The sequence below is a fragment of the Phodopus roborovskii genome, unplaced genomic scaffold (assembly GCF_943737965.1).
Source record: "Phodopus roborovskii unplaced genomic scaffold, PHOROB, whole genome shotgun sequence".
NCBI classification, from domain to species: domain Eukaryota; kingdom Metazoa; phylum Chordata; class Mammalia; order Rodentia; family Cricetidae; genus Phodopus; species Phodopus roborovskii.
Genome location: NW_026125059.1, coordinates 11380783 through 11398767, shown reverse-complemented (window position 1 = coordinate 11398767; position 17985 = coordinate 11380783). Strand labels below are relative to the sequence as shown.

Genomic DNA, 17985 nt, shown 5'->3' with positions numbered 1-17985 from the left:
GCAGGCTTCCAGCAGAGCAATTAAAGGTAAGCTAATCCCTCTTCCCTTCCAGGGAGCCAGGGAACTCTGAGACACACAAGAGGAGTGTGCAAAAGCAGAAACCAAACGCACAGAGATCAAGGGCTAGCAAGCGCATACCCCTGGTATGACATATTCCTGAGAGCTCAGCTTCCCTGCCCTTCAGGGTTAGTGCTTCTCCCTCCTCCCTCCTCTCTACTGTCCTTGGCTAGTGCTCCCGGCCACCCACCCCCTCCTCTCTACTGTCCTTGGCTAGTGCTCCCGGCCACCCACCTCCCTCTCCATCTCTCTTCTTCTTACCCCCCCCAGCTCCCCTATTTTTAGTTTTTCACTCTGTTCACAATAAGAAACATGCTTCCAGGATGAGGCCTGGTGGGGTAGTGCTTCCCCTTCACCTCCCAGTACTTCCTGTTTACCTCCCAGTACTTCCTGTTTACCTCCCAGTACTTCCTGTTCACCTCCCAGTACCTCCTGCTCACCTCCCAGTACTTCCTGTTCACCTCCCAGTACCTCCTTCTCACCTCCCAGTACTTCCTATTCACCTCCCAGTACTTCCTGCTCACCTCCCAGTACCTGACGACCTCACCTCCAGACCCAGAAGCTCCCTCTTCAGAATCACACAGAGGCAGTTCAATTGACAGGCACAGGTCCATCTGTGACATGAAGCTCGAGCACTATGTTGAAACGGCAAGGTTACACCACCACGTCACTCACGAAACACACTGTGATGCTGTGTTTATTAAAAATGACAAAAGCATCAAAACCAAAGTCTGGGATAGATGCCCAAAGTAGGCTTCTCTCCCCGGAGACAGGGCTTCTTTTGGACCCCTCACCCACAGTGGGTCCACCAATGAGAAGCTTGAGGAGACATGGGCGAGGCCTCAGCCAGCACACTGCTCATCTCACCCAAGAACACAGGCTCTGGGGCCAGAACTCAACCCCCAGTGTCCACACTTCTATGGGATGTGAATGCTACAGGCCCACTCCTGCCAGCATTGGAAAAACAAACAGATCTGCTTAAAAAGCATTTGATGAACAGCAAGTAACAGCAGAAGCATAGTGAGATGGTCCAGATCAGACTGAAGAGTAGCACACATCCTACCACCCAGGGATGGAGAGCTGAGACCCCGCTCCTGCAGGTGGCTAATTCATCTCTCCTCTCTAAGCTGCCAACTCCTCTGGCCCTTCCTCTTTTCTTCTGACAGTCTTGTGAGCCCCAAGCTGGCTTCAAACTCACGATGTAGCCAAGTATGACTTTTGAACCCCTGATCCTCAGGCCTCCACCTTGCTGGGATCGCAGGCATACACCACCATAACCCAATTTCTACAAAACCAGAGATGAACTCTACCAACTGAATTAAATTCCCAGCCTATTATAAAGAAGGAAAGAAACAGAAAGGGGAAGGAATTTAAATGAGGGCGTGCATGAACATTATCCTCCGAGCACTGCTTCAGCCGCTGGAGCTGCCTGACCTTAACCATCTTCCCCGTACTTGATTCCCTCGTGATTGTGGCTGAGGAGGCGCCACCTTTAAAGGGAGCTTAGCCCTTTGCTGAGCACAGGTGAGCATCTTGGGGACAGTCCAGCCTGATTCAATTAGGATGGCACTCTGAAGGGCTTCCCTCTAGCACCAGGACTGAAGCCTGTGAGACCTTCCACAGCTATTTCTGCCACTTTCTTCCTCCTCTTCAGCCGTGAGGAGGCAACTGGGGGTTGCCATGGAAACTGGCTCATCCTCCCACAGGAGGCTTGCCAGCTCTGATTTCCTGCAAAGATAAGAAGCAGGCAGCAGTGGGGGGGGGGTCACCCAAGCATGAAGATGGGTTTCCCTGGGGATGCCCAGACTCCTGCCAATCACACTGTCTATCCGGGAATCCCGAGGGTGCCTGGAGACCCAGGGCTGTGGAAGCCTCTAAGCCCTAGCTCTGCTCCCAGAGGTGAGCCCCTGGAACACACAGGTACAGGGCCTCTTCTGTCTTTCCAGCCAAAGCTAAAAGGACCTCATCACAGATGTGTTTGTGTCTCATAAGCTGCACCAAGCTTGGGTGTTCCTGGCTGTCATCTCTCCAATGCCAAACAGAAGTGTCCCACTACCACCCCTGGAGCCCTAGGGATGAAGAACAAACTGCCCACCCAACATCCACTTCTAGGAGAGGTGTGTAGGCTGAGTGGGCTCTACTGGCAAGAGCTGTGTGATGCTAGGCAAGTCACTTAACCTCTCTGAGCTGGCTTTTTCATCTGGAAAGCTGGCATAACACCACATCATCTCCAAGATTCTGTGAGAAATGTTGTGCCTGTCTCAGCAATTAAAAGCACTTGGGATGCTGGGCAGTGGTGCACACTTTTATCCCAGTACTCAGGGGGCAGACGCAGGCAGATCTCTATGAGTTCAAGGCCAACCTCGTCTACATAGTGAGTTCCAGGATATCCAGGGCTGTTACACACAGAAACCCTGTCTCAAAAACAAACAAACAAAAAACCAAAAATAAAAATTAAAAAGAATAAAGACACTTGGGAAACATGCATGTTTGCAGTTAAACAGAGGTTTGCAAATTATAGTCTCCGTGAAGTCAGGCCTTTTTCCTAAAATTGTGCACACTCCACCCCAGTTTTTGCATAAGGAAAGCCCTGTTACCTACTGTCTGTGAATCAAGGACAGAGGACTTTATCCCTCAGAGTAGAGCCTGCATCTTCCCAGGTAGACACATGAAGAGAGGGAGGACAATGTCTCTTTAACAATCTGGGAGCAGAACTTAAAACACACTGACGAATCCTCACAGGTCTCCGCATCTGCCATGCTGGCCAAGGCCTGGACTACAGGGGCTGTTAAAGGTGGGGGCAGTGGCTGCTCTGGGAGTTAGGGGCATGGTGGCGGGGACTGTGGGTACCCAGGACAGGAGGCACAGGTGAACCCAGAGCCCAGACAGCCTGATTTGGAAGTGTCCTCACAGCGGGCTATAGCGTTTCTATTGGTTTTTCCTGTTCTCTGTGTCCTCTAGGTCCCTTCCTCTAGACACGGCACTCTAGGAGAACAACAGGGGGGCAGTGACGAAGGCAGAGGAAGTCGGGAGGCCCCCGGTGAGTATAGTGTCTGCTCCACAGGTCACAGCCTGCTACGGTACCGGATGGGTACATCCTCCTCCGGCTGCATCAGGCCGAAGCCGTATCTGCTGAGGTCAAACTCAGGGACCTCTGTGTCCTCGCCGTCCAGCTCCAGGTCGAAATGAGTCAGTAGGAGTACCACAAATCTGCAGGGAGAGAGGGTGCTTCAGACTGAGCTTCTCTGAGCTTGGCAGAGCTTGGTCCGGTGGGGACAGCTCAGAGTGGAATGAGGCTAAGTGGCTGTCTCTGCAGCAGTCATTTCTACAGCACAGCCCTAAAAGCCAGAGTGTGGCTTCTCCACACTCCACACTGCCTGCAGCTACGGGTGCAGATGATGGGGTGGCCAGAAGGAAGGCCCAGCCACGTGTCTCTAATCCCACACCCAGGATAGCTGGGCAGTCCTGCGTCCCGGGCGCATCACAGTGCTTGTGATGTTAAGAACGTCTCTTCCTGCCTCTCTACAAGCCAGCACCCCCTTTCCCTAAGCTTAGAACTCTTAAGCCCTGGCCTCACTCACTCACCAAGAGTGCCTATAAAAACCTGCACCACTCCCTCAAGACTTCTTACACGGGAGGCAACTGTCACCAAGGGCCACCTTTTCAAGGCAGCACTCTCTACCGACACCTTCTGGAGACACACAGAGCTGTCATGTCTAGGACGCCATCAGTGCCCGAGTGACACGATGACAGGCTCCGGCTTATGACTCACTACTGTCCATGTGACCCTAATTGTCCCGTGCCTCATCAGTGTCCCCCACCTCAATCCGGGGCCTGAAGCCATGCTGAGGACTCTCTCCTCACTGAAAGAGGAGCAGACAATGAGCTGAGGGAAACCGGCCCACTACATTACGGGGACGTGAGACCCTCGCCACAGCCTGTTCCCAACTGGGGGCTTGGTTCTCCTGAGGGGTCAAAGGGAGCAAAGGTAAGCTGGCTCTTCCAGCTCTGGAGGGAGACAGGCCTTGCTACCCGTGTCCCCAATGGTAGGGGCTATCGTAGCTGCCATTGGCTGAGAGCCTCGTATCAGGGAGATCACACTGACTGAAGTCACAACAAATTCACTCATTAGTTGAGATGTCATGAGTTAGGCACGGTGCTAAACACATAGTACCCAGCACCTCTTTTGTCTGTCCCTAAACCGGATGAAGCAGGAACTGCAATCAGTTCTGTCACAGTTATTGATTTGACTGAGAGAATCCATCCTGGTGATCGATACGTTAGGGCGCAAACATGAGCAGAGGGCAAACCAACCATTTGCTCATATGCCGTTTCACATTCCAGACACAGGGGTAAACACACAGCCTGCATTAGCATACATATACATACATGAGCATCAGCTGACCACCCTGTTCATCAGACTTTGTACCTTTAAAAAGAGTTTTATTTTTTTATTGTGTGTGTGGTAGGGGGATATGTGCACATGAGTGCAGTACCCAAAGAGGCCAGAAGAGGGTATTAGATTCCCTGGAGCAAGAGTTACAGGCAGTTATGAGCTGCACACCTAGGTACTGGGAACCAGACTCAGGTCTCCTACAATGGCTTAATCACTCTTAATTGCCGAGCCAGCTCTCCACCCCTGTACGTGCCTTAAGCAGGTGTAAACTTCGTGACCACCTTCCATTTGGCTGTAATTGTCCTTGTGAGTCACTGGGGACATTTTCAGCTGCTAGGCTTAGGTCTCCCTTTGCCCATAATCCGTAGTTTGTTTTCTTTTTTAGGTTTGTTTTGTTTTGTGATGCTGAGGACAGAACCTCATGCCTCATATGTGATAGGCTAGCACCTCATATTGAGATCCAGCCTCAATCATCTTGTTATTCTTAGTTTTGATATAAGAGCTCACTAAGTGGCCAAAGCAGGCTTTGAACTCACCATCCTCCTGCCTCAGCCTGCCCCATAGCTGGCATTATAGGCCTATGCTCCTGAGCCTGATACCTGTTGTTTTCACTGCCTGATTATGCATGGCAAGGTGGTTTTGGGGAAGGCACATGAAACATCAGGGCAGAGCTGACTCCATCATTATCTCCACTTCACTGTTGAGAAAAGTGAGATCAAAAGGCTACCATGACTTACTGTCCCCTGGCAATGCGTCTGCACGGTAATGACGTGAATAATACAGATACGGGTTACCAATTCTCAAAGCCTGTGATGAGTCAGATGTGGGGGTAGGAACATAGAAAGCTCCGTTCTGATCCATTTTGGAGCTGTAATCAGCACCCACATTTTATAGCTGAGGAGACAGGCTGAGGTTGCAGGAGGAACTACAGGCAGATAGCACAGACCCTGGTCCAGGCAGTCTGCGATCCTGGAAACCGAGGCTCAGTGGAATCCCGGGAAGAGAACATAGGAGCTTCTTGGCTCTCTCAGGAGTTATAACAGCCAAGGGGAGACCCTGAAGTTCGGCCAGTTTCGGCCACAAAGGTCAGAATCTGCTGCAGCAGCCACAGATGGACAGCCATGGCCAGCTGGACTGAGCACCCAGCGATTGGTGTTCCCACACCACCCTCAGAGGGACAACCCTGCTGCCAGATCTGATCACTGTGTAAGAAATCAGAGATGTGGCTTTTTTTTTTTTTCAAGAACTCTTCTGATTTTTAAAAAAGCCCACATTTAAAAAAAAAAAAAAAAACCCACAAATAAGCAGATTTGCAGACAGGAGCTGACTCTCTGCCAGTTTGGAATCTAATCCTGTAACCACTAGCCCGAGGCCATCAGTCAGAGCAACAGAGACATCAGGTATCATTGCACCTTGGTTACGTCCTGGACCGCATCCAAGCCCTGCCCTGGCCACACCCCACCAATGGGCCCTTCCCTGATGGGCCATGCATCTCTGCCGCCATGCCCTGCCAGCCCTGATGCCCTGCCCCCCCCACTCACTGTTTGATGCTGTTGATGGCATAGCTCTTCCCCAAACACTGATTGTGCCCTGCTCCCCACGGCATGCTGTAATTCTTCAGCCGTTTTCCATCTTTGTAAAAATCTTTCTTCTCTGACCCATCTGGGTTCAAGAATCGGTTGTATTTAAAAACCTGGAACGAGAAGGTGATGTGTGACGTCACCCCACACAAGCCTGCACCAGGATGAAGGGCTGGGGGTCTCATGCAGACTTGTCATAACTGAGTGTAATGGGAGGGACTGGACAGGACCTGGTTCTAAGGACTGTGCAGATGACAATCGACAGGCTGCAGAGGAAGTGAAGATCACAGCAGGCTGCCACTCAGGACCAGCTGATCCCTCAGTCACCCCCCCACACACACACACACCCACAGGCCCTGAGATGTCCAGTCCTGCCCCTGCTACTGACCTCAGGCTCTGTGTAGATTTCTGGGTCCTTCTGGGGACTCAGGAAAGGAAAGAGGAGGAGGCGGTCACCGCGTCGAAGAGAGAATTCCCTCCCATCTGCCATAGGCAAGGCCAGGTCTGCCATGACTTCGCGAGTGATGAAGGGGGCAGCTGTGAGCCGGAGGGTCTCACTCAGCACGCTGTCTGCAAGGATGAGGCAGGAAGGGTTAGCAAGCTGCCCTCTCAATGGGCAAATACAACAATGACCAGAGGGTGTACACTTGCACATAATCACACAGCATGGTGGGGAGGGCCAGATGACAAAGTGTGCACTACATGGTCCCTGAGAAACCCTTGGATGTGAGGGGACACGGGAAAGTAGGAGCCACAGGGATATCAGACAGCTGGGGCGGAGAGTTTAGGGCCTCAGTGTCTGCTTCTACCTGTAGGGTATGTTCCATTCTGGAAACAGTCCCCTGACCTCCTTTAGGAACCACACCCCTGTTCCCAGAATTTGGACAGTTGATCTGCCCTTAGCTGGTGGGGTTGAGCTTCCATGACCCAGTCAACCTACCCCTCTGAGCCCTGTGTTTGGTTCTGGATGGACATAAAACCCCAAACCAAAGAACACGTTCCTGAGACTTTCGATGGGGATGTTGGATGAGAGGCCCCACCTCCAGCAGCTGACAGCTGTCCAGCCTCCACAGACCAGAGGCACCCTGGGAGAAAACGAGGCTGAAGGATGGAGAGAGAGCTAGCCCTGGCAATACTGTCCAAGCACCTGGGTCCACCTGAGTCTGACGCTAGAAACCTCAAGATGTCGGGTGGCATGACTCGGATTGAGCCTTTTTCATCACAGTCCTCTGTCACTTAACACCAAAGACCTCCTGAGACCAGGAGGACACTGAGGGACCCTTGGAGGTACCCAGGTGAGCAGGCTTGGCCATCCTACCTAGCACAGGCATGCTGTCCAGAGTCTTCTGTGGGAGGGTGGTCATCTGTGAAACGGGCTGCTCTGCTTGCCAGACAGTGCGCTTCAGCTCCTCCTGGACAGCCTCAAGGGCCTCAGGATTCTTGAGGAGGAAGAGAAGGAGCCAGAAGGCCGTGGGACCCATATTCCCCTGCAACGAGGAGAAGCCTGTCACTTACCAAATGACCAAGAGGGCTCCTCATGCTGGGCCATAGTGCAGCGCTCAGCGTGCCTGCTTCCCACGCTGGCCAGCACCTAGGCATCACCAGTAGTTTCAGCCCCAGAATGTGGCCAAAATCTACTTGGAGCTTTGTTTGTTTGAGCCTGGTACCTACTTGAAGGCCACTCTTGCCATGCTGACCATGAGTGAAGCCCCTGGTCTGGGGTCACCCAGGGAAGCCTCCAAACTTTGCCAGAACAAGTGTACAAGAGAAGAAAGGCCCAAGGCAAGAGACTGACTGTCTGAGGGTGGCTGCGCTTGGCCCTTTCCACGTTCCTCTGCAGTTTCCACAGGAGAGGCAGAGCACACCTCCCTGCCCTTGAACTTGAGCTCAGCTATGGACTTGCTTTGACCAACAACTAGCGCGAAGTGGAATTCATGAATAGTAGATGTAAGCCCTGGCCTTTGACTGAGCCTTTGGATGCAGGGTGAGATCACACAGGGCCCAGCTAAATTGCCCCGGCTGGGCCAGTTTAGACCAGCCAGATCCACAGACCTATGAGCTCATGTCTATCAACACAGGCTGCTGGGCTTAACCAGCTGATAAGGATAGCTATTCATAGTTTAGAAAGCAAAGTTTCCTTACATGCTTCTTGTGTGACGAGCAGTTAAAAAGCTGTTCATTTTTTTTTTTTAACAAAAATTTTTTGAAACCGAAAAATCAATGACATGGTGTGCTCTAAGACCAGGACAGACCTGCCTAAACATCTTCACCCAGCCCCCACCCACCTTCCAATGATGCCTACAATGGATCCCCAGCGACCCCAACCTGCCGGGATGTTTTCTCTATCCTTACATGTGACTGTAGTCACAGACTCAAACAGCATCCTTACACATCATCTTTCCCGATAAGGTCTTACAGGCACAATTGCACTGGGCAGAGGACATGAATTGCAGCCCTGATACAGCACCCCCAAATTGAAAACAAGCTGACACCAATGACTTCTTGTGTGGTAAGTTGTTTAAAGAAAGTCCCGGTTCCTTTGGGTCTGAAAGACGCACGGGGCAGGCAGGCTGCAAGGTGTGTGGCAGCGCTCCTGAGAGCTGCTGCGGGTTTGAAGAGGGGTCATCTGAGGAAGCAGGACTGTCTCTAGGAGACACAGGACCCAGCCCTAAGGTCACCTGTGGGAGGGGCTGGGGGCTGGGAGGCTGAGGTGTCAGGTGTTTTTAGGGGGCGGTGCACATGCCAGTCTTCACCGGTGGAGGTCAGAGGTCAGAGGTCAGAGGACAACTTCTGCTGTGGTCCCTCAGGCACTGCCCACCGTGGTAAGACAGGGTCTCTCGTAGCCCTCCCTTCCTCCTTTCCTCTCTCCCTCCCTTCCTCCTTCCCTCCCTCCCTCCCTCCTTCCCTTCCTTCCTTTCTCTTTCCCAGACCAGGTTTCTCGGTGTAACAGTCCTAGCTGTCCTGGAACTAGCTTTTGTACTCTGATTCTCTCCCCTTGTCCCCAGTGCAATGGCATTAATGGCCATCTGTCCACCATTGGGTCCCACGGGTCTGTCTCTGGTCCACATCCTTAACTTGAGCTCTAGACCATCTGCATCTCGTGTGACTAAACCCTGAGCTTCTGCCTTGATCACTCCCTCTGCCATCTTACCCAGCCATTAACAGCTCTTACACACACACACACACACACACACACACACACACACACACACATACACCAGGCTCAGACCCAAAGCTGACTGGATACTAGCTGATACTGGCTCCAGCCTTGCACCTACCATAGGGGACCCTAGGGCCCGCCACCGCTCCCCTGCCCTCCACCCCACCTTCTCTGACCTAGAGACTGGTTCCTTGTCTTCCACATCCCCTGTAAAGCACAGCTGGCCACTCTGCTACTACGAAGAGCCTTTAGGGCACCCACATCGCTTGAAATGAAGCTCCCTCATAGCCAAGAGGTCTGGAGGGGCTCTGTGACACTTGCTACCTCGCTTTATGTCACCCTTAAGCCCTCTTCATGGCCTTTGCATCTGGGATCCTCATTCCAGAGGTGCCCATGGTGGCTCACCCTTCACACCAAGTCTCTGCTCAGATGTCACCTGCCCACCGAGGCCTCTCTACTGTTCTCTCTAGTGACCTCACAGACTCCCCCATCCATTAATCGTGCTCTTCCCTGCCAGGGGCTTGTTCTGTAGATGCAAACTTTCTGGAATGAGGCCATGCACACAAGGCGCCTAGTGTATTTCTGTTGCTGATGTTTCATTGGGTTGGGTTTTGGAAACAGGGTCTCATGTATCCCAAGCTAGCCTCAAATTCACTGTGCCTAAGGGGGTAACCTTGAACTTCTGATCCTCCTGCCTCCACCTCCCAAGTGCCAGGGTGGCAGGTGTGCGCTATAGGCCTGGTTCTACAGATCTCCGTTGAGTCACCTGCTGAGCTAGTGCTACCTGCTGGGTGTGGGCCAAAAGCTCCTTTTACTGCCCTACCACAGCCCAGGGAGGAGCTACTTAGTTATTGTATGTGTGGGTAAACTGAGGCACTGCAGGATTCGGTGACTGACTCGCTAGAAAGGCAAAGCCACCTCATACTCCACAGCTGTGTCAGGAGCTGGAGGACTCTATTCCACTCCTAGCCCTGCCGGAGGCCATTCCCTGGGATCTGGCTCTCCGGTGCCTGGCCAACTTCCTACTCTGGGGACAGAAGTCATTTCCACAAGGGGCTCTGAGAACACTTTGGAGCACCCTGTCCTTTTGGCCCATAAATATGTTATCAGTCATGCATAGGGCCAACTGCTGATTAAGCCCTAGCCTGCCCCTGCCAGCCTTTGCCTGCAGGACAGTTAATAGCTCTGAGGACAACTAAAAATAAGTTGCCAGTCGATGGAGAGGAATCACCCAGGGACATGAGCCTGTCTGACAGTCCCTGCCAAGTGGGGCCTAGAGAAGGCAAGGGGGCTGGGCAGGATGAGAGCAGCGATCAGGTCTCAGATTCACAGCATCCAATCAACTGCTCCGTCCTCCCATGCCAACACTCACCCCATGCCCAACATCAGTGTCTGCCATCTTAGTTCCCTGCATCTATCTGATTCTCCTGTCGTGGGATATTTTCACTGTGTTCTGACAAATACAGCCTGCTTGGAGTCGGAGGGCAGCGCCAGCCACTAGCTGACCATAGAGGTTTGGAGGACTGTAGAGAGAGGACCCGAATGGTAAGGCGGGGCTGAGACAGGATCTTGGCTATTTGGATGGAGGAACAGAAGAGGTAGGGAGGGACTGTGGTTGCTCCTCTGCTTCTGATCTTTCAGGATTTTACCCCAATATCTGACTCCTGGTTTTTATTGATAAGATTAATTAGATTAATGCTTCATTTTTCAATATCTCAGTGACCAGCATAACCTCCTCACCGGTAACCTGATCCTATCCATAAGATCTTAGAAATTGAGGCTGGAGAGTTGCCCCAGAGGTTACGAGCACTCACTAATCCTTCAGAGGACCTGGGTTCAATTCCCAACACCTACATGGCCCCTCACAACCATCTTTAACTCCAGTTCCAGGGGATCTGCTGCCCTCTACTGGCCTCATAGGCACCAGGCACACAGCCACACACACACACACACACACACACACACACACACACACACACACACAAAATAAAGTTTCTTAAAAAAGAAATCTCGGGCTGGAGAGATGGCTCAGAGGTTAAGAGCACTGGCTGCTCTTCCAGAGGTCCTGAGTTCAATTCCTAGCAACCACATGGTGGCTCACAACCATCTATAAGATCTAGTGTCCTCTATAACACTGTATGCATAATAAATAAATAAAATCTTAAGAAAGAAAGAAATCTCAGAACTCCTCCTAGCCCCCCCCCCCAGAGGAGGTTCAACGCCATCACTCTTTGGTGTGCTTAGTCACCTGATTTCGGCCACACTCAACTCCTTGCTATTTCCTCTGCCTGAAATATTTCCAAATTCTAGATTCCTGACTAGCTTAGCTTTCTTGACATCTAGAAAGAGCTCAAACGTCTCTACTGGAGAGGCCTCCCTGAGCCTCTAGCTGTGACTCCCAGAACAGATCCAACCCCAGCCCTGCTTCCCACCCACCACACCTCCTCCTCCTCCTCCTCCGCAGCAACTGAGCATGTTTCCTGGAGCTCAGCTCCCTGCCCCAGCCTGCCTGAAATGCAAGCGTTCCCAGAAGGTCCTGCTGCAAGTACTCAAAGGAGCTTCTCTACACACTTCAAAAACAGAACGCGCCACGATCCTGGAAAACTGAAAAGAAGAGAGCACCAGAAGAATGGGAACCGAAGATGCAGAATGGCTTGGTGCCACGTAGGATGCTGGTGCAGAGGCCCAGGCTAGGATGAGCCTTAAGTGGCTGCAATGGCTCTTCTCAATTGTTCTCAGTTGTCAGCTTGAGATGCAGAATTGCCTGGGAGAGGGCCTCTGGGTGCCTGTGTGGATAATCCTGCCTTAACTGAAGCAGGAACCATTCCCTGAGCGGCTGCACTCCTGGGCTGAGTCCTGCCCTGGGTAAGGGGACAGAGAAGCTGGGCATAGATTGTTCACTGTTCTTTGCTTCTTGACTACAAGCACACTGTGACTAGTTGTCAAGCGACTGGCGCTGTGGCTTTCCCTCGACGATGAAAACATACCCCTCCTTCCCGAGATGGCTTTGGTCAGAGTGTCTCATCACAGGAGTGGGCAAGTAACAAAGATGGCGGCACCGTCGGGAAGACCGTGAGGCACAGCTAGACCCAATCCCGGGGCTGGGCTAAGCCTCCTTGTTTGGCATCAGGCTGTGGCCATGTGGGAGAATGATCTTGCTCCTGAGAGACGTTCTGACGTAAGCAGAGGGAAAGAGCCAGGCTATCTGCAACTTAGCCACAAATGGGACAAAATCACGGCAAGACAGAGGGAAGGAAAGGAGCTGAGGTGTGTGAGAGGGGCTGGAGAACTAAGGAGCTCATTAAACTACACGTGAACTTTCCAGGGGGCTGGAGGTAAAGCCTTTCCAGAATGCACACCTTATAAACCAGGCATGGTGGCACCTATCTACAGTTCCAGCATTCAGGAGGTGACCGAAGGAGGCTCATATGTTCAAGGTCATCCTGGGCTACATAGCAAGTTTGAGGCCAGCCTGGGCTACCTGAGACCCACTTTCCTACCAGTCTGCCATTTTTCCCCCATATGTTAAATAAGCAATGCCTATCTATCATTTGGACCTGCTGGTTACACAGCTGCTGGACAGGACAAAGAGTGAAGGGTGGGAGTGGCCAGCAGGCTGTGCGCTCACACACACCTTCATCTGCTCACACCAGCACACACAGTGGATCCCGCACCTGCACACCCATGCCCACCTGCGTGGCCCAGAGCTGTAGCACCAGTGCCCGGGCTTGCATTTCCTCCGACACGCCCATCTCCTCCAGGTGCTTCACATAACTCTCCAGCCAGCTGCTCCGGTCAGCCCTGGTGGCGAGCCGGGCTGGGGACAACAACTTCCACAGGCGGCCTTTGACACTGATTGCATGGTCTTTATCCCCTGCAGAGACAGAGAACAGAGGAGGGAAGTTTCAGAATCCACCTCCAGGCCAGGGCCACCCAGCCTCAGCTTTCACAATGCCACCAAGTGTTCTGGGTGTCACTGGTGGGAAAGCTTGGGGTGAAGCTCTGTGAGGGTCCCCTTGCCTAGAATCCATGTGGCTTAGCAGAAAGGAGTAAGGGTCTGTTCCTGCAAGAGAGAACTCTTCGCTGCAAGAACTCAGTGGAGATTTGATAAATGTGTGGGGCTCTGTGGGACAGCACTCCACACTCCAGGTAACAGCCTCCCTCCCCAGGACCTAGCCCAGAGCAAGGCCAGACCAGGCATGCACGACCAGGGGCTCAGCAAACCAGAAAGAGCCTCACTGGCCATTGGGGACACACATCTGGTGTCTCCACTCAACTCCCTCTAGAGCAGACAGGTAAGGTCACCAAAGGAAGAGACCATGTAGATCTGAAGAACAGAGAGACCTCCAGACCACTGCAACCCACCCTCCGGAATGGCCGAGCTAGTGGCCCCACCAGGCAGACTCTAAAGAAGCCAATGACCCAGGTGCTGTGGTGGAAACTCAGTATCCATCACTCTCTACCTTCTTTCAGAGACACGCTATCTGTCACTGGACCTGGAGCTTGTGGATTTGGTGAGCCCCAGGGGATCCCACTGAAAACGCTGCTAACTGACTTCAAAAACTGTAAACCCAAGATGATAGGTGTACTGCCATATCCCGCTTTTATGTAGGCTCTGGGATTGGAACTCAGGTCCCGTGTCTGTGTGGTCAGCACTGTGGACTGAGCCTGGCCTTGCTGTCTTTGAAGTCATTTTCAGACAATGGGCTCAACTTCTCCATACTATTTAGGGTGGTGCAACATTCTAGATTTAAAGCAGAGAGTCCCTGGGCTCAGCTGAAGCACAAAACTTTCCTGTATCTCCCACTGTGTTGGGTTCTTGGGAGCACTCAATGTCCTGGGAGCCCAGCCTCCAGCCAGGCTGACTGTGTGAATCCCCAGCTGAGATCAGCATGGGGGATTCTAAAAAAAATTACCAAGGGACATAAGAGGTGACAACATCACTCCCAGTAATGCTCCAGATATCCCCAAAGTAGCCTGACCAGATAGCCAGAAAAGAGGTAAAAGGCTCACCACAGCCACAGAAATGTCTGGCTGTCCCTGAGGCCCAACCTTACAATTTTAGTCTCTCCTGTGCAGTCAGTGTGTGTGTGTGTGTGTGTTTGTGTGTGTGTACATGCGCACATGTGTATGCTGGTGCACTCACATCTGTGTGCATACGGAGACCAGAGATTGATGTTGGGAGCCTTCCTCTAGATCAGCGGTTCTCAGTCTTCCTAATGCTGTGACCCTTTAATACAGTTCCTCATGGTGTGCTGACCTCCAGCCATACAATTGCTGGCTGCTACTTCATAACTGTAATTTTGCTACTGTTATGAATCCTAATGTAAATATCCCTGTTTTCCAATGGTCTTAGGTGACCCCTGTGCAGGGTTCATTTGACCCAAAGGGGTCGCGACCCTCAGCTTGAAACCATTTCTCTCTTGCTTTCCACCTTAGTTTTTGAGTCAGGGTCCTCGCTGAACCCACAACTTTTAGCTACATTGGTTGGCCAGAAGACCCCAAAGGACCTACCCCACTCTCCAGTGCTGGGATTAGAGCATATGCCACCACACTCAACCTTTATTTAGGTGCTGGGGTCCTCATCCGGTCCTCATCCTCTGACATCAAGCACTTTACCCCCAAGCCACTTTTCCAGATCTGGGTGTTTATAACAACTAAAAAGCACCTGAGGATGGTCAGCCCCATCCTCCCCTATGTCCAGGACAGTTCTGACAGCAGAGGAGGTGACCCAGAGATGGGAGACGCACAAGTCTGTGTTGTGTGTGTCTGACTGAGGCCCGGGTCATCTCTGGGACTCAGTCATCCACAGAGCGGGGCCTTCAGCCTTGTCTGCTCAAGTAACTTCCCCAGATAGCCCTCTGGGCCCTAGGGATCTGGGAAGCTCAGATCAGAGATGGTCTGGCAGAGGCAAGCTGTGAGTGCCTTCGGTGTCACCGCAGTCAGGGCCTTTGGAATCTTAGTCATACTGACTCTGTGAGCAGCCCTTCTTGAGTGTGGTGGCATACATCTGGGGTCCCAGCATTCGGGAGGCAGAGGCAAGAGGATCGACAGTTTGAGGCCAGCCTGGGCTACATAGTGAGTTCCCAGCTATTCTGGCCTACACAGTAAGATTATCTCTCAAGCCCCTCCCCCTGCTACCAAAAGCCATTTCTCATTAAAAAAATTATATATGTATACATATATATCTCAAATAGAACTTAACACTCTCGTTTGTTACTGCACAAGACTCTGGAGGGTCAGCTTTCCTTTTACATGTATGATTTTGTCAACTTGAGTACATTTATATATGAAATATACTTGAAAAGATGGAGAACTTCACATATATACTGGGAACACTGGGAGAAAGCAAACGAGGTGTGGGTGCACACCTTCGATCCCGGGACTCAGGAGTGGAGGCAAGAGGATTGGAAGTTCAGAGTCATCCTTGGCTGCCTGGTGGAGGAGGGGGAGGAGAGGCAGCGACCTAAGAGTCCACGGTGGGTATGCTGTAAATTTCATTCTCCCTGCCTCATCGAACTCCTCAAAGGTGAAGTCCAAACATCACCGCCACATCTGGATGGAGGTGAAAGGCTCTGGCCAATGCTCTGCACCTCAGTCACCAGCACCATGGGTTTCATCCCCTTCCGCTTCGCAGAGTGCGGTCTGCTCTCATACAATGCCTCATTCTCTAGTCAGCCCCTACTCTGGCCCAAGGTGAGTTCTAGCTCCGGCTGTCACAGGCAGCGTGGCCCTGAGTATCTTCCTCTGCTACCATACGTGAGTATTTCTGGAGGACCACTTCCTGGGAGAAGGAGCGTGGGAGAAAAAGATGTATGTTTGATATTTGGTGGGTTTTGCCTAGTAGGTCTTCACAAGGTCGGTGAACAGCTTGCTTCTGCCTCAGGGCGACTGACCAACACTACCACCTGCTGCTCACACTGGGAAACGCAGCCTTTCATGGACGTGTCCTGTGCATCACTAAGCTTCCAAAGAGGGAGGGATGACAAAGAAAGCCATTTTTCTGGAGAAGCAACTAGTACCGGGCTGGAACACACATTTAATACTCCGGAATTTGCAATCAGACAAAGCATGCATGTTGCCTACTCCGCCACCTACCTGCTGCATCTGTGTGTGACAAGCGACTTCATCTGTGTGATCCTCGCTCAGCTTTTTTATTGTCTGCAAAGGGGGCTCTAGAACGTCAGCCCGCAGGGACTGCACTGCGCTAGGCAGTGAACAGCTCCCAGAAACTATGAGCAGCGGCCAGAGAAGCCAAATGATGCTTTGGCATGGTAGGTAGGGAAATGAGGACGCTGATGCCCCGTTTCTGCCCTCCACATTGGCAAGAATTTGAAGGCCAATGACTGAATTCTGACAATGCTATGACAATATGCAAGTGACAACAGAAAGCTACCAGCATCTACCAAGCAGGCTGGCAAACCAACAGAAAGGCAGGTGGTGGCCCTAGGGCATGGCAGATGCCTGGTCTTCTGGGTAGGCATGTGAATTGCACCATGGCTATGACCCCTGTAATCCTAGCTCTTGGGAGGCTGAGGTAAAAGGATCCTAAATTTAAGACCAGCCTGCTCTACAGAGAGACTCTGTTTCAAAAAAAGCAAAATGAAGCAGAAAGAAAACATACTAAAAAAAAAAAAAAAAAAACTAAAATGTGCCAGGTGGTGGCACAGGCTCAGGAGGCAGAGGCAAACAGATTTCTGTGAGTTCAAGGACAGCCTGGTCTACAGAACAAGTTCCAGGGCAGCCAGGACTATGCAGAGAAACCCTGTCTCAAAACAACAACCACAAACAAACAAACTAAACTGTAGTCAGATGTGAGCACACTCGGCCTGGCTGACACTCAGAATGAAGTCCTCGGTAAGCGATGCTGCTACGACCTTGGCTAACCCAAACTGCCACTTTCTAAGATGGTGCCGCCTTCCCATCTGACAGTGAGATCAGAGACATGGAGAGGTGGAGCCCAGAGTCTGTCTTCTGGGCTGTGCCATCAGAGCAGGGGACAGAGAGAAGTGGCTAGCTCAAAGCCGCCAGAGATTCCGGAACGTGTGGCTCTTCCCGGCCTCCTCATGGCTCCCATCAAATGTGCACTTGGCCTGGTCTCCTCAAGAGCTCTGAATCCAAATGGACCGCCATAGTCTGGATATGAAATGTGTCCCCAACAGGCTCATGTACTGATGGTTTGGTACCCAGTTGGTGGCATTATGGAGAGAGAGCTGGAGTGTGGGACACAGACTCACGGATAGGTTAATGCCCAGCAGAGTTTACTGCTAGAAAGGGCTAGTGGTATTGGGGATGTGTCTTTGAAGAGTGTGCCTTTTCCCCAAGACCAGCTTTGTCCACTTCCTGGCTGCCACGAAGCAAGCGGCCTCCTCTGCCAAGTGCACCTACTTGGCAGCCACACCTCAGGCCAACAGCAACAGAGCCAGGTGGCTGTGGATTGAAACCTTTGAAACCAAGAGTCAAAATAGAGCCTTCTGTCTTTAAAATGTTTCCCTTGGATACTTTATCACAGCAGGGTTTTTACTGTTTCTTTTGTATTAATTAATTACTTTAATTTTTGGTTGCTTGAGACAGGATCTCATTATGTAGCCTCGGCTATCCTAGAGCTTGCTATGTAGAGCAGGCTGGCCTCAAACTCATAGACAACCGCCTGCCTCTGCCTCCCAAGTGCTGGGACTAAAGGAATGTGCCACCAAGCCTGGCTTTTGTTGCTTATTGAGGGAAATACCATTCGGTCTGTGCATGGGGCCTATGATGATTTGAAAGAAAATGATCCCCAAAGGGAAGGCATT

The 17985-nt window shown here is 51.7% G+C and overlaps 1 protein-coding gene across 1 annotated transcript in view; it reads right to left on the bottom strand.

The window, feature by feature from the left end:
* Positions 1 to 738: 738 nt before the first annotated feature.
* Positions 739 to 17985, bottom strand: part of Ptgis (prostaglandin I2 synthase) — a 36650-nt gene continuing 19403 nt past the window's right edge. Inside the window, exons 6-10 of the mRNA XM_051186006.1 lie at positions 12886 to 13067; positions 7352 to 7520; positions 6422 to 6603; positions 5995 to 6146; positions 739 to 3267 (exon numbers count right to left, since the gene is read on the bottom strand). Coding sequence (XP_051041963.1) covers positions 3123 to 3267; positions 5995 to 6146; positions 6422 to 6603; positions 7352 to 7520; positions 12886 to 13067 — 830 coding nt within the window. The 3' untranslated portion in view covers positions 739 to 3122. The remainder of the gene's footprint in view (positions 3268 to 5994; positions 6147 to 6421; positions 6604 to 7351; positions 7521 to 12885; positions 13068 to 17985) is intronic.